Consider the following 14,667-nt stretch of genomic DNA (forward strand, 5'->3'; position numbering starts at 1 on the left):
ATTCAGATCTGGGGAGTTTCCAGGCCATGGACCCAAAATTTCAACGTTTTGGTCCCCGAGCCACTTAGTTATCACTTTTGCCTTATGGCACGGTGCTCCATCGTGCTGGAAAATGCATTGTTCTTCACCAAACTGTTGTTGGATTGTTGGCTGTGTTTTTGGGCAAAATTGTGAGTGAGCCCACACATGAATGGTCTCAGGATGCTTTACTGTTGGCATGACACAGGACTGATGGTAGCGCTCACCTTTTCTTCTCCGGACAAGCCTTTTTCCAGATGCCCCAAACAATCGGAAAGAGGCTTCATCCGAGAATATGACTTTGCCCCAGTCCTCAGCAGTCCATTCACCATACTTTTTGCAGAAGATCAAACTGTCCCTGATGTTTTTTTGGAGAGAAGTGGCTTCTTTGCTGCCCTTCTTGACACCAGGCCATCTTCCAAAAGTCTTGGCCTCACTGTGCGTGCAGATGCGCTCACACCTGCCTGCTGCCATTCCTGAGCAAGCTCTGCACTGGTGGCACTCCGATCCCGCAGCTGAATCCTCTTTAGGAGACGATCCTGCCGCTTGCTGGACTTTCTTGGACGCCCTGAAGCCTTCTTAACAAGAATTGAACCTCTTTCCTTGAAGTTCTTGATGATCCTATAAATTGTTGATTTAGGTGCAATCTTAGTAGCCACAATATCCTTGCCTGTGAAGCCATTTTTATGCAACGCAATGATGGCTGCACGCGTTTCTTTGCAGGTCACCATGGTTAACAATGGAAGAACAATGATTTCAAGCATCAACCTCCTTTTAACATGTCAAGTCTGCCATTCTAACCCAATCAGCCTGACATAATGATCTCCAGCCTTGTGCTCGTCAACATTCTCACCTGAGTTAACAAGACGATTACTGAAATGATCTCAGCAGGTCCTTTAATGACAGCAATGAAATGCAGTGGAAAGTTTTTTTCGAGATTAAGTTAATTTTCATGGCAAAGAAGGACTATGCAATTCATCTGATCACTCTTCATAACATTCAAATTGCTGTTATAAAAACTTAAGCAGCAACTTTTCCAATTTTCCAATATTTATGTAATTCTCAAAACTTTTGGCCACGACTGTATATATATATATATATATATATATATATATATATATATATATATATGTATGTTTCTTGAACAGAAGATCAGCATATTAGAAAGATTTCTGAAGGATCATGTGACACTGAAGACTGAAGTAATGCTGATGCTGAAAATTTAGATTTGATCACAGGAATAAATTACATTTTAAAATATATTCAAATAGAAAACTGTTTTATTATATAGTAAAATATTTCTCAATTTACTTTTTTTGTTTTTGCTGTACTTTGGATCAAATAAATGCAGCCTTGGTGAGACTTCTTTAAAAACATAAAAACATTTTGACTGGTAGTGTAATTATGCCATTAGTCAAAAGGCTGGTATTTGTAAATAATAAGTAATATTATGTAGTGTGTCCATTGTAAAAAAAAAAAAAAACACATACAATATGAATATTCATTTAACTTACTTAAAGACAGCAATGAGCAAATTAACCAGAAGGATGTTGGCCACGAGCAAGTAGCAGGCCATGATAGCAGGGACAATCCAAGCTCCGGTTTTGCAGGGTGGGAGAGTCACGATAACGCCGTCCTCTGTGGTGATGTTCTGACCGCATGGAGCTGTTAAAATTAACATACAACTGAGTGTTGCCAAAATTTAAATGAATTGTTAGAACAAACAAATAGCAATAAAAATCACTTTCTCTCACTCCCTCTCTGACACATGCTCAAAATCAAAGAACCAGTCAAAAGTGGGTTGTGGATATAAATTGAATGGAACGACCATATGCACCAAGTGGAATTCAAATATATTCAAAATATATTCCATATGTAAAGTTGCATCCCCAATATATTTAAACATATGCAATGTTTAAAATATATTGATATTAAATGTACAGCAGTCTTTTTGATGGTTGCTTGTAGCGCAGGTTAGAATGTATTGACAATACATCATACGTTTTTTCCAAATGGGATGGTTCAGTTGCTGTAGCTTTCAAGGAGAGGAAAGTCAGGTTCATATTAGTTTACATATTTGTGAGTACATTTACTAGTTTCAATATTTAAAATCACACTCAGAAGCCCAAAGTGAGAGAACTGAAGTAACATGGGTTATCTTAATTTCGCAATTATTTATTTAAATTTTGTTTTGTTTTTTTAAATTCCAAATTCATTCTGCCAAAAACTCTGACAACTGAACCACGTGAAAAAACTTTCATACTGATGAGAGGAGGCAAATGCAAATTGTTATTAAAGGATGTACAGCGGGCATATGAGATGGTCTTTCCAGAAACATTAAGTATTTGGAGCTTATTCGAGGACACGCAAATGGGCACGGATGCTCATGCTCTATTAGATATGCATAACACGTAATATCAAGCCAGTGGATTTTTCACTGGTATGTTCAGTTTACATTGTGAAATGAGAAGGAAATTACACTGACTGTGAAGTACCACCAAAATAATGGGACATCAGTCAGTGCTAGTTGGCTGTGGGACTTTCCAGTTTCCATGATAGGGTTATTAAAAAACCGAAATGGGACCTTGACAATTTAGTTGGCATAACACCTAGAACATTTGCCCCACCACGGAAACATGGCCTTTTGCTTTGCAGTGCTGTGCAGGGGTGTCATACACTCAATGACCACCAGGGGGGCGGAGATGAGGTGATGATATGACTGTGAAAGTATAATGGCTCTGGAGACTGAGATAAATCTAGCAGAATTTATATATTGGAAATTGCCTATATGGGATGGACCACTGTTACGCCCAGTTCCGTGAGAGCGAATGTAATTTTCGACCAGCCAGAGTTTGTCATTCACTTTGTGCTGTAGCTTCCTACTATTCACATCTGAAACAAAGAACGAAAGCGTTATTTCAGCTCTCTTATCTTTGGGCCATCCATCTCTCAGCACACACACACGAACAAACAATTGACAGTATGCACACAACAAACAAACACACTACTTAATGAAAAAATGCAAACTCTACAGCATACAAGTCATACACAAGTCTTCGTGACTGATGCACTGCATTATTATGAGTGTACTGATTTATTTTAGGCACAAGATGTTACATCATAAATCCGACAAGAGAGAATAACAACATTACTGCTGCAAAACCTGATGAGTAAGATGGGGTAAGATACAAGTCAATCATCTTTATTATTCATCACAACTTATAATCAGAAAGAATCATTCAAACTGATAATCATTGGCACTACGGAATAGTGAAAATCTGTGATTTTCATTGTCTTCTATTCAGTCTGAGTGAATAAAATGTTTATAACGCATGTTTAACATCATAATTAAATTTTGATTTTTTAAAAATATTTTAACTATATAGACTACTGTTTAAAAGTTTGTGGTGAGCAAGATTTATTACTTTAATAAATTACTTTTTATTATAATAAATGTCCACCTTTTAATAACATGAATGCTTTTATTTAGCAAGAACCCATAAACAAAAGTCATAAGTAAGGATTGTCAATTTTTTTAAAACGCTACTGCATTCATTAAATAATCCTGAAATATCTACCATGGTTTTTACAAAAAACATAACAAGCAGCACAACTGTTTTTAACATTGATAATAAGAGATGTTATTTGAGCACCAAATATCAGAATGATTTCTAAAAGATTATGTGACACTGAAGACTGGAGTAATGACTGATGAATAAATTATGTTGGAATAAATTATTTTAAAAATACATTTTAAAATAATAACAGATAAAATAATATAGCTGCAAGCAGCAATTACCGAGGTTCAAGCACTTTAAGGCATTTAAACACACACAAAACACACATTACATATCATTTAGCAAGCCTGTAATCAACTAAATCAATGAATTTAAAAAGCATTTTATGGCAAATACAGGTAATTTGCCATAGAAATATTTACGACTCTTACAGCAGCAGCTGTGGTCCAGTCCTCCTAAACTTCACCAGTCACATGTGCTTACCAGGTTTTGTGAAGTTCTGAGCTTTCGTTTAGGCTTTATAAGCTTTTGGGTATATTTAGGCTCCAAAGACTCCAAAGAGTTATAGTTTCCCAAAGGGTACATTTCAACATTTTTTTGTTACTTATTGACCTAGAGCATCTGTTGAAATGTACAGTCGTGGCCAAAAATTTTGAGAATGACACAAATATTAGTTTTCACAAAGTTTGCTGCTAAACTGCTTTTAGATCTTTGTTTCAGTTGTTTCTGTGATGTACTGAAATACAATTACAAGCACCCACATACGTTTTAAAGGCTTTTATCGACAATTACATGACATTTATGCAAAGAGTCAGTATTTGCAGTGTTGGCCCTTCTTTTTCATGACCTCTGCAATTCGACTGGGCATGCTCTCAATCAACTTCTGGGCCAAATCCTGACTGAGAGCAACCCATTCTTTCATAATCACTTCTTGGAGTTTGTCAGAATTAGTGGGTTTTTGTTTGTCCACCCGCCTCTTGAGGATTGACCACAAGTTCTCAATGGAATTCAGATTTGGGGAGTTTCCAGGCCATGGACCCAAAATTTCAACGTTTTGGTCCCCGAGCCACTTAGTTATCACTTTTGCCTTATGGCACGGTGCTCCATCGTGCTGGAAAATGCATTGTTCTTCACCAAACTGTTGTTGGATTTTTGGAAGAAGTTTCTGTTGGAGGGTGTTTTGGTACCATTCTTTATTCATGGCTGTGTTTTTGGGCAAAATTGTGAGTGAGCCCACTCCCTTGGATGAGAAGCAACCCCACACATGAATGGTCTCAGGATGCTTTACTGTTGGCATGACACAGGACTGATGGTAGCGCTCACCTTTTCTTCTCCGGACAAGCCTTTTTCCAGATGCCCCAAACAATCGGAAAGAGGCTTCATCCGAGAATATGACTTTGCCCCAGTCCTCAGCAGTCCATTCACCATACTTTTTGCAGAAGATCAATCTGTCACTGATGGGTTTTTTTTGGAGAGAAGTGGCTTCTTTGCTGCCCTTCTTGACACCAGGCCATCTTCCAAAAGTCTTGGCCTCACTGTGCGTGCAGATGCGCTCACACCTGCCTGCTGCCATTCCTGAGCAAGCTCTGCACTGGTGGCACTCCGATCCCGCAGCTGAATCCTCTTTAGGAGACGATCCTGGCGCTTGCTGGACTTTCTTGTACGCCCTGAAGCCTTCTTAACAAGAATTGAACCTCTTTCCTTGAAGTTCTTGATGATCCTATAAATTGTTGATTTAGGTGCAATCTTAGTAGCCACAATATCCTTGCATGTGAAGGCAACGCAATGATGGCTGCACGCGTTTCTTTGCAGGTCACCATGGTTAACAATGGAAGAACAATGATTTCAAGCATCACCCTCCTTTTAACATGTCAAGTCTGCCATTCTAACCCAATCAGCCTGACATAATGATCTCCAGCCTTGTGCTCGTCAACATTCTCACCTGAGTTAACAAGACGATTACTGAAATGATCTCAGCAGGTCCTTTAATGACAGCAATGAAATGCAGTGCAAGTTTTTTTCGGGATTAAGTTAATTTTCATGGCAAAGAAGGACTATGCAATTCATCTGATCACTCTTCATAACATTCTGGAGTATATGCAAATTGATGTTATAAAAACTTAAGCAGCAACTTTTCCAATTTCCAACATTTATGTAATTCTCAAAACTTTTGGCCACGACTGTACTGCAGTGTTTTTTCCCCCCAAATTGAGCAAAATACCTAGGACTAGTTTGCATAGTTACTAGTTTTTCACATCTTCTTAAGCATTTAACTAATGGTTTGATTGACAGCAGTGGTTCAAGAAGTTCGGAATGAGCAGATCTATCGTATTATATGAATATTGTGTATGTGCGAAAAACTATGCAAAATACAATCGTTTTTGCCATTGAAAATGCATTATCGCCCCCCATTGGCCGATTTCTTTTAAATTTCTGACAGACCTTTAGAGCCGCGAGTCAAACAGGCCCACTGAGTTTCGTTCCGATCGGCCTCAGTTAACCTTGTCTTTTTCCCCTCTTATAGCGCCACCAAGTGGCCAAGCTCCACAACTTTTTTCATGTGAACTCAGATTCAGCTCTTACATACGCATTGTGGGTTTGGCAAATATATCTTATTCCATTCAAAAGTTATAGCTGTTTTAGTAAAGGCAGCCCTGCCCCTTTGTGACGGAAAGTCGAAAGTTCAACATTTTTTTGATAATTATTGATATTCACTATCCAGAAAATCTTCCTGCAGTGGTTTGGTTCCGATCAGGCGAAAAACCTAGGACTAGTGCGCAAAAGTAGGTTTTTCAAAAAATGCAAAATACCTGAAAATTTCAGTCTCTAAATTTGTAAGCCTTGGTGACGTTGTAGACGGTGTGAGTACTAGCATCCCCTCAAAGTTTTAAATCCCTATGACTTAAGGTTTGGTCTGCCCGATCAGTTTTACATGGAGATTGCTGATCCTTAGCCTTAACAATTACAATAGGGTTTCAGTGCTACACTTACTCCAATACTACTTCATATGATTTTCATTTTTATTCTATAACACAATGGTTCTTAACTGGGGGTCCACAGAAAACTTCCATGAGGGCTGCAGGATTAAACATTATTATATTAGCTATAAAATTTGAACACTTTAACAAAAAAAAAGACAAAACATGATATCATAATTAAGAAAGTAAACATGCATTTGGATAATTTTCATTATATCCCATCAACATATACTGTTAACTAGTATTTTTTTTAAATATGTTGAAAAATATTTTTCTCATTTCGACTGTTCCTGATGCTTCTCCATCTGCAGTCTTACAATGAACACATAAAAGCATTTTGAAACAGCAGCACTGATCCATATCATTGTGTAATGACAATTTAAGTGCAGTCATTTACAGAATACAACAGCAGTTAAGAGGACACACACAAGCACAACTATACATCACAAAAAATGATCCAAACTGTTTCAGCTGTTAAATGTAAAGCTTTCATCATATTTGTGGGAACGTTTATACTATCAGACATGAGCTCACCACATTAGTTCATACAAGCTGACCAGTAATGAGACGTAAAGCCTAAAGTGCTGTGCTTGAGTGTGAAATCGAGTATACCCAAAATGCCCATGCCGGTACCCAAGGTAAATGTTAGTAATAAGCCAGCCTTACGGTCGATTTGGTCAGCAAACACCTCTCCGTAGATCATCCAGTATGGCATGAAGAAGATGTTGCGTGCCAGCATCCAGGACGGGTCCTCATTGGGATTGAGGATAGCCTGCCGTGCCACTCCGAAACTCATCAGTACGACCAACATGATGATCACAAAATACATCATGTCAATCATCTACATTCAGGAAGAGAAAAAGAAAAACCAAGAGCATTAGATACCATGTTAGACATTTTTACCTTAATGTACAACTGCTATATCAGTCTCCCTCACCATCTTGCCGATCATCATGACATATGGTCCCAAGTATTTGTTTACTCCAAAGATGTCAAGCAGTCTTATGTACCAATAGATGATATTGACACAGTAAATGACCCTCCCGTAGCTCATCAGGGGTGGGTCTTGCAGGCGAAGCACCATCCCGATGGAGAAGATGAGGATGGCCATGAGGTCAGTGATGTTCCAGTACTCCTGCAACCACACTTTTACCTTCTGCAGGAGCTTCCCTGGCTCTGACATGAGGATCTGAGAGACAGAAGAAGTGAAACAGCAAAGCACACAGAGTCAAAGCCTTCATGTAACCGAAAATAGAGAGACAATTTTGAATCACTGTTTTCTATTCTGATATATTTAAAAATATATAAAGTAGCTGACAATGGTGATATTTTAGGATAGAACTTTTCAAAACAAGCGTAAACCAGAGACCTATGCTAATGAAGCAAAAGTCTTTGGATTTACTGATTTCCACAAGAGGGCAGTAATAGACTGTTTATTTGAAGGAGTTCACATTTTGGTCTCAACAGTAAGAGTTTGTAACTGAATAGCAGCTGTGTAATTATATGCAAATTTAATTATTAGACATTGCTTATGAATTATAAATAATCTTTTCCCACATTTCAGGGATGGAAGGAAACAATTTTCTTTGCTCACTGAGTTCTAATGAAGTCTCACCTCTCTCATCTTCTCGATGCCATTGGTGAAAATGTAGGCAATAACAATCCACTCTTGAGGAGAGGGCCACAGGTCCATCTTCACCAGAACAATATAGTTGAAGAGCATCAAGTATCCTACATAAGCCAGCTGTGGGAAAGACAGCATGATGATTAGGGAACAAATACTCTCTGGTCCATTTCAGCTCAAACACTGAAAAAGTGAAACAGTGAAAGTCTATTCAGTTAACAGAGAATACATTCTCATTCTGTTTCATTCTGTGATTATTTTAGTTTTACTTACACCATGGTTATCATAATTCAGAATTCTGGAATTCTTAATATGATTTCTATTTCTATTTAATTTTCAATGTACACTACTCTTCAAAAGTTTGGGATCAGTACGATTTTTTAATTAATAGTTTTTTTTTTCCAGTAAATCAGCATATTCAAATGATTTCTAAAAGATAATGTGACACTGAAGACTAGACAAATGGCTGATGCGGATTCAGCTTTGCCATCACATGAATAAATTACATTTTAGAAATATATTCAAACAGAAAAGAGTTATTTTAAATTGTAATAATATTTCACAATGTTACCGTTTTAATGCATTTTTGATCCAATGAATAAAAGCAGCCTTGGTAGGCATAAGACACTTCTTTCAAACACACACAAAAATCTCACCAACCCCAAGACTTTTGAATGGTATTTCAAAATACACCTTATTAGAGTTTTCATTCTATCAAAGTTAGGCTTTGTTTAGTTTTAGTATTTCAGTTTCTAGTTTCAGTATCTTTAATTGATCTTCCAGCTTTAATGTTTTTGATATTTATATATAACACATTCTAGCAATATTGCCATCTGGTAACATGTTCACGTTTACTGCAGGCAGGTTATACATGGGTATCAAAACTAAAACAAATTTTGGGTCATTTTTATTCAGTTTCAGAGTCATGGAAATGTATTTTAGTTCACTTTCAGTGTTTCCCAGTTAGAATTTGAATATATATACAGTCAAACCAAAAATATTCAGACACCAGATATATATTTTTTTACTTTTTACTAGTGGATGCAGGACACTAGTTCATTTATGTAAGTGAGGATATCTGTGACATATTATACCCCGAAATTCTTCATAGAGTAGACTACCAGTAAAGATAAAAATTTGGGACTAAATACTTTGACCTGACCATATTTGTCCTTTCTATTAAAGTTATCTGACATTATCAAAATGATTTTTTTTTCTGACGCAGTTTAACTATTGAGTTCTTGTCATATTTTTTAGCAAATAAACTGTGATAATGTGAGAAATGTCCAAGATGTCTAAATACATTTAGGTTTTACTGCACTTTAATTATATACATATATAATTATATTAATATACTTCAATGATTTCAATTTACACACACATATGCCGTCTTTTAAAACTAGTCAAACACTGTCAGGCTGATATTTTTTTTAAGGTTCCAAGGTTTGAGGAAACATTTTTGCATCTAATGCACCTTCTTTATACTTCCTCTGTTTTATCATACAGAAAAAGAAGCAGTAGCTACAGAAGATTTCTGGATCAACAACAACAGCAACAAAAAATCATATCACTGACTTCTCACTGGCGTCTTAGGGTAATGTTCTTTTTTTTTCTTTTGCAACTTTTTTTTGCGAAAATGGTAGAAAGATTGACACACTCTCACCAGCAGAGAACAGCAATACTGTTCAGTGTAAACACTACAACGTGACAGTGTGAAGAGAAAGAGAGAGAGTACAAGCAGCAAGAGAAAAAAAAGTGAGTAAATAATGAAGACACAGCACGCGGAGCAGAATTTTTCATCTTTAGGAGCCTGGAGATTTGTCAGATTCATGGCCTATATTTAAAACATAGATGAGGCTAAATAAAAAAAATCTCTGCTGTTTTGATCTCTACTTGCCTGCATTTGAACATTTTTCCCTCTAGACTTGATATGGTATCTATTGATATGAATTTATTTGAGAGTGAAACATTACAGAGGACATTTCTCTGAAGAATTCACACACAAGGTATTTTGATGTTCATATAGATTTGATACGCTAAACATTAAACAGTACTGTACGCCTTGTTGTACTAAATAAGGGCACAAGTGGGGCTTTTACCGTGTGAAACCAGAACTTGACGATGGGGGCGTTGTAAAACTCGTAAATTTTGCGACCCAGTGGAATCAGCCGATGGCGGTTCTGAACCTCTTCCACCCGTTTCTTACGTGACGCTTCTGAACTGACGTTTCCCAGCATAGCCTGGGAAAATTACAGAGGATAGAAAGAGGAGAGAAAAAGCATTGCTTTTACACACCATTAACATAAGTGTGACTTCTCACCCAGAATTGCATGCAGCTGTTTCACTGCAAAGCAATACTAAGTGTCAAGGAAGGTGAGATATTCACTATGAACTGGGCATTGATGATTCCGCTGGGAATGGTTGTGTGGAAAGAGAAAGAGAGAGTGTAAGAGTGTGTGCAAGAGAGAGAGAGAGAGGAAGAACAGAGGAATGAAAATGCCCAGTGTCATGGGTTATTTGGACACATCCTTAATCCAAGAGTGGGGAGCTTATCCCGTAAATGGAAAAATATGGCACACTCTTGGACATCATGGCAGAATTGTATTGCAACAACTTTTCTGCTGTCGAAGCTGTTTGGTTGAGCTTTGCTGCAGTATAGTTTTACAAACTACACACTGTCAATCTAAATGCAATGAAAACAGTTGGTTTGTTTCACAGTGTATGTTACGCACGGGAAGATCTAATTTTGACCGGCACTTCAATGTTGCATCAGAGAAAAATTATTGCAAGTACAGTGCACTTTCTGGAAGAGCATTTAGATAAATTGCAATACAATTGTCATCGTGTTGTAACCTCACATATCTACAATATATTCATAGTGAAGTGAGGGGCAAAGCTTCAGTTTTTGGAACCGTGTTGTACAAGATCAGGTCATCCCAGTCACGTTCTGGGAAATGTAGTCCTTCTTAGTTGTTTTGACTTAGCAACTCTTGGACTACATTTCTAAACTAGTGTCTTGAGCTGACCTGTTTCTTTAGAGCAGTAGTTCTCAAACTGTACAGAATTCCAAGTGGATTTAACAATTTGATGGCTGATTTAAAAAAACAGAACTAAATAATTAACATTATGTACTTGACAAAAGGCAGCAAGATTAAATTAACTGACTGATTAATAAACTTAAACAATGTAACTAGCGATTTAAATTAATGTGTGATAAAGTTTTTAGTTGTATTTTTATTTAATAATGTAAAATGTACACTACCAGTCAAAAGTTTTTGAACAGTTTTGAAGATTTTTTGTTTTTTAAAGAAGTCTCTTCTGCTCACCAAACCTGCATTTATTTGATCCAAAGTACAGCAAAAACAAAATTTATACTAGTAGTAATAGTTATATTTTTATTTTAAATTTCTATTTGAATATATTTTAAAATGTCATTTTTTTCCTGTGTTCAAAGCTATATTTTCGGCATCCTTACTTCAGTCTTCAGTGTCACATGATCCTTCAGAAACCATTCTAATATGCTGATTTAATTAATTTAATATAATCAATATTTAGAACAGTTAAGTACATTTTTCAGGATTCTTTGATGAACAGAAAGATTCAGAGATCAGCATTTATTTGAAATAAAAAAAAGATTTTGTAACATTATACACTACACCATTTAAAAGCTTGGAGTCAGTATACATTTTTTTTTTGGAAAGAAATTATAGAAATTATTAGATATTTTTATTTAGCAAGGCTGCTTTAAATTGATCACATGTGATAATAAAGACATTTATAATGTTACAAAAGAATTCTATTTCAGAAAAATGCTGTTCTTCTGAACTCTATTCAGCAAAGAGACCTGAAAAAATTGCATGTTTTCAACATAATAATAATAATATATTGTTTTTGAGCAGCAAATCAGAATTTTAGAATGATTTCTGAAGGATCGTGTGACTGGAGTAATGATGCTAAAAATTCAGCTTTGAAATAACAGGAATAAATTATATTTTAAAATATATTCAAATGGAAAACAGTTATTTTAAATAGTAAAATATTTCACAATATTACTGCTTTTGCTGTATTTTGGATCAAATAAATGCAGGCTTGGTGAGCAGAAGATACTTCTTTAAAAAACATTAAAAATGTTACTGTTTAAAAACTTTTGACTGGTAGTGTATATAATGTACACTACCATTCAGAAGTTTGAAGTTGATAAGACTTGTACATTTTAGAATAAAAGTCTCTTATGGTTATTAAGGCTGCATTTATTTGATTTAAAATACAGTAAAAACAGTAATATTGTGAAATTTTAAAGGAACTGTTTTCTATTTTAATATATTACAAAATGTAATTTATTCTTGTGATGGCAAAGCTGGTTTTCAGCAGTCATTTTTCATTCTTAAGTGTCACATGATCCTTCAGAAATCATTCTATTACACTGATCAGGTGCTCAAAACATTAATTATCAATGTTGAAAATGGTTGTGCTGCTTAATATTTTTTGGAAACCATGACACATCTTCTTTTCCCAGGACTTATAATTAAGATAAATAACGTTCAAAAATAGCAAAAAATTGTTAAAAAAAGCTGAATTTATTTAAAATAGAAATCTTTTAATCTTTTTGCTGTCACTTTTGATCACTTTAAAGTATTAATTTTTTAAAAATTAAAGTTACTGACCCCAAACTTTTGAACGGTAGTGTGGACTACCATTCAAAGGTATCAAAACACTAGGAGATTTCAATGTTTTTGAAAGAAGTTTACACTTTGATGCATTAAACTGATCCAGAATTATTTTTTACATATTTAACCATCACAAATGACTATTTTCAATTTAATATGACTGCTATTATTCAAACTCTGTTCATAATGTGCAGCACTGACAGCTTATGCATTCTAGTCGTCAGTTTATGAAATATTTATAAGATTGCACCAGTATAACACCAGTCTGTTTTTCTGAAACTCTGATGTACTCCTCATCTTGTTCATCTGGGCCATCCACGTCACTCTCTGTGTACGGAACAGCCTTCATCTCTCAAAAGAACAACAGACTGGTGTATTTCTAGAAAGATGTTTTTGCGTTTGGCTATTTTTAAAAGTGAAATTTGACTTCAAAACTCTGAAATACAAGTGCACTCAGTACTTTAGCAACTGAAAAAAGAAGACTGCCATTTAAACACTTCATTAAGTAGCACAATTATTTTAGACTGTACTATTAATAAAAAAAAGTTTTTTTTCATTACCAAATTTGCACATCAGAAGAATCTCTTAAGGAATATTTAACAAGTTTTATTAGTAAATGGAGTAATATCTATACTATATATTTTTTATTTTTAAATATCTAAAAAAGAAACCATTCAAACAATAGTCATATTTTACATTTACATACTGCACTTTGGTGAACATAGAAAAAACGTCTTAGAGTTGTCAAACTTCGGAAGAGTAGTGAAATTGTTTAGTCTAACTTCTAGACTCATTTGGGCTGATTAACTAAACATACACTATCAGTCAAAAGTTTTTGAACAGTAAGATTTTTTCTGCTCACCAAACCTGCATTTATTTGATCCTAAGTACAGCAAAAACTGTAAAAATGTGAAATATTTTTAATATGTAAGATAACTGTTTTCTATTCTAATTTATTTTAAAATCTAATTTATTCTGGTGATTTCAAAGCAGATTTTTTTAGCATCATTACAACATTTTGCTTTGATCACAGGAATAAATTACATTTTAAAATATATACAAAACAATTATTTTAAATAGTAAAAATATTTTAAAATGTTACTGTTTTTTTCAGTACAAATCGTACTTTTGACTGGTAGTGTAGCGGTAAATGGGTAATTTCAACAAAATAAAGTTATGGATCCATAAAATGGAGACAATTTTAAGATTAAAAATTAAAGAGATTTTGTAGCTACACTAGTCAAAATAGTAACTGTTTTGAAGTAGTTGCTGATTTCCCCCCATATTTGGGTTGTTTAAATGATCCCCTACTTGTAACAGTTTAAGAGCCACTGCTTTAGAGCAACACTTGATAGTTGGCAATGGAAGGTTGAACAACAAAATCCGTGCAGTTTTGTGTAGAAGTAAGAAGGCACTTCTGGTTCAACTTAAAAGTGAAGGTTGTCGTCATGGAGATGTCAGATCAAGGCTGCTAACAATGCAAAAGAAGCCTTCAACATGCACAATGGTGTCGTAGATGTGTGAATGATAAAAACACAGGCAGCATTCAGTCACAGTACCGTACTTCAGACGAGACCCTCGCTAAAAGAAAAGAAACAGAGAGGAGACAAGGACAGAGGCAGACGGAGACACGCTACAACTCCACAACCACGCGTCTTCGCTTTGACAACGAGGAACGAAAAAAGGGCGAAGTGGGAGAAGGGTGTAGGGTGGGAAGGTCAGAAAAAACGGCAGGGTTGGTACGGATCTCTAAGAAGAGGAACCGCGGACTTGAGGAACACCAACAAAATAAAACCGGAAGCAGATTTGAGAGGCCAAATTGGGGGCAGGACTTTCACAGAGCAGAGCAGATGTGCCTAGGT

At 35.6% G+C, this 14,667-nt stretch overlaps 1 protein-coding gene across 12 annotated transcripts in view; it reads right to left on the reverse strand.

Annotated features, from left to right (window-relative positions):
- trpm3 (transient receptor potential cation channel, subfamily M, member 3) overlaps positions 1–14,667 on the reverse strand; it is a 195,088-nt gene that overhangs the window by 10,401 nt on the left and 170,020 nt on the right. For 11 of the 12 annotated variants that reach the window (XM_073840244.1, XM_073840243.1, XM_073840240.1 and 8 more), the window contains 5 exons: positions 10,238–10,378; positions 8,130–8,258; positions 7,452–7,703; positions 7,181–7,355; positions 1,533–1,683 (listed from right to left, as the gene is read on the reverse strand). In XM_073840244.1, coding sequence (XP_073696345.1) covers positions 1,533–1,683; positions 7,181–7,355; positions 7,452–7,703; positions 8,130–8,258; positions 10,238–10,378 — 848 coding nt within the window. Of the gene's footprint in view, positions 1–1,532; positions 1,684–2,802; positions 2,911–7,180; positions 7,356–7,451; positions 7,704–8,129; positions 8,259–10,237; positions 10,379–14,667 lie in introns of all 12 variants that reach the window. The other variant, XM_073840232.1, reaches the window with a different exon arrangement.

The sequence above is a fragment of the Garra rufa genome, chromosome 5, assembly GCF_049309525.1.
Source record: "Garra rufa chromosome 5, GarRuf1.0, whole genome shotgun sequence".
NCBI classification, from domain to species: domain Eukaryota; kingdom Metazoa; phylum Chordata; class Actinopteri; order Cypriniformes; family Cyprinidae; genus Garra; species Garra rufa.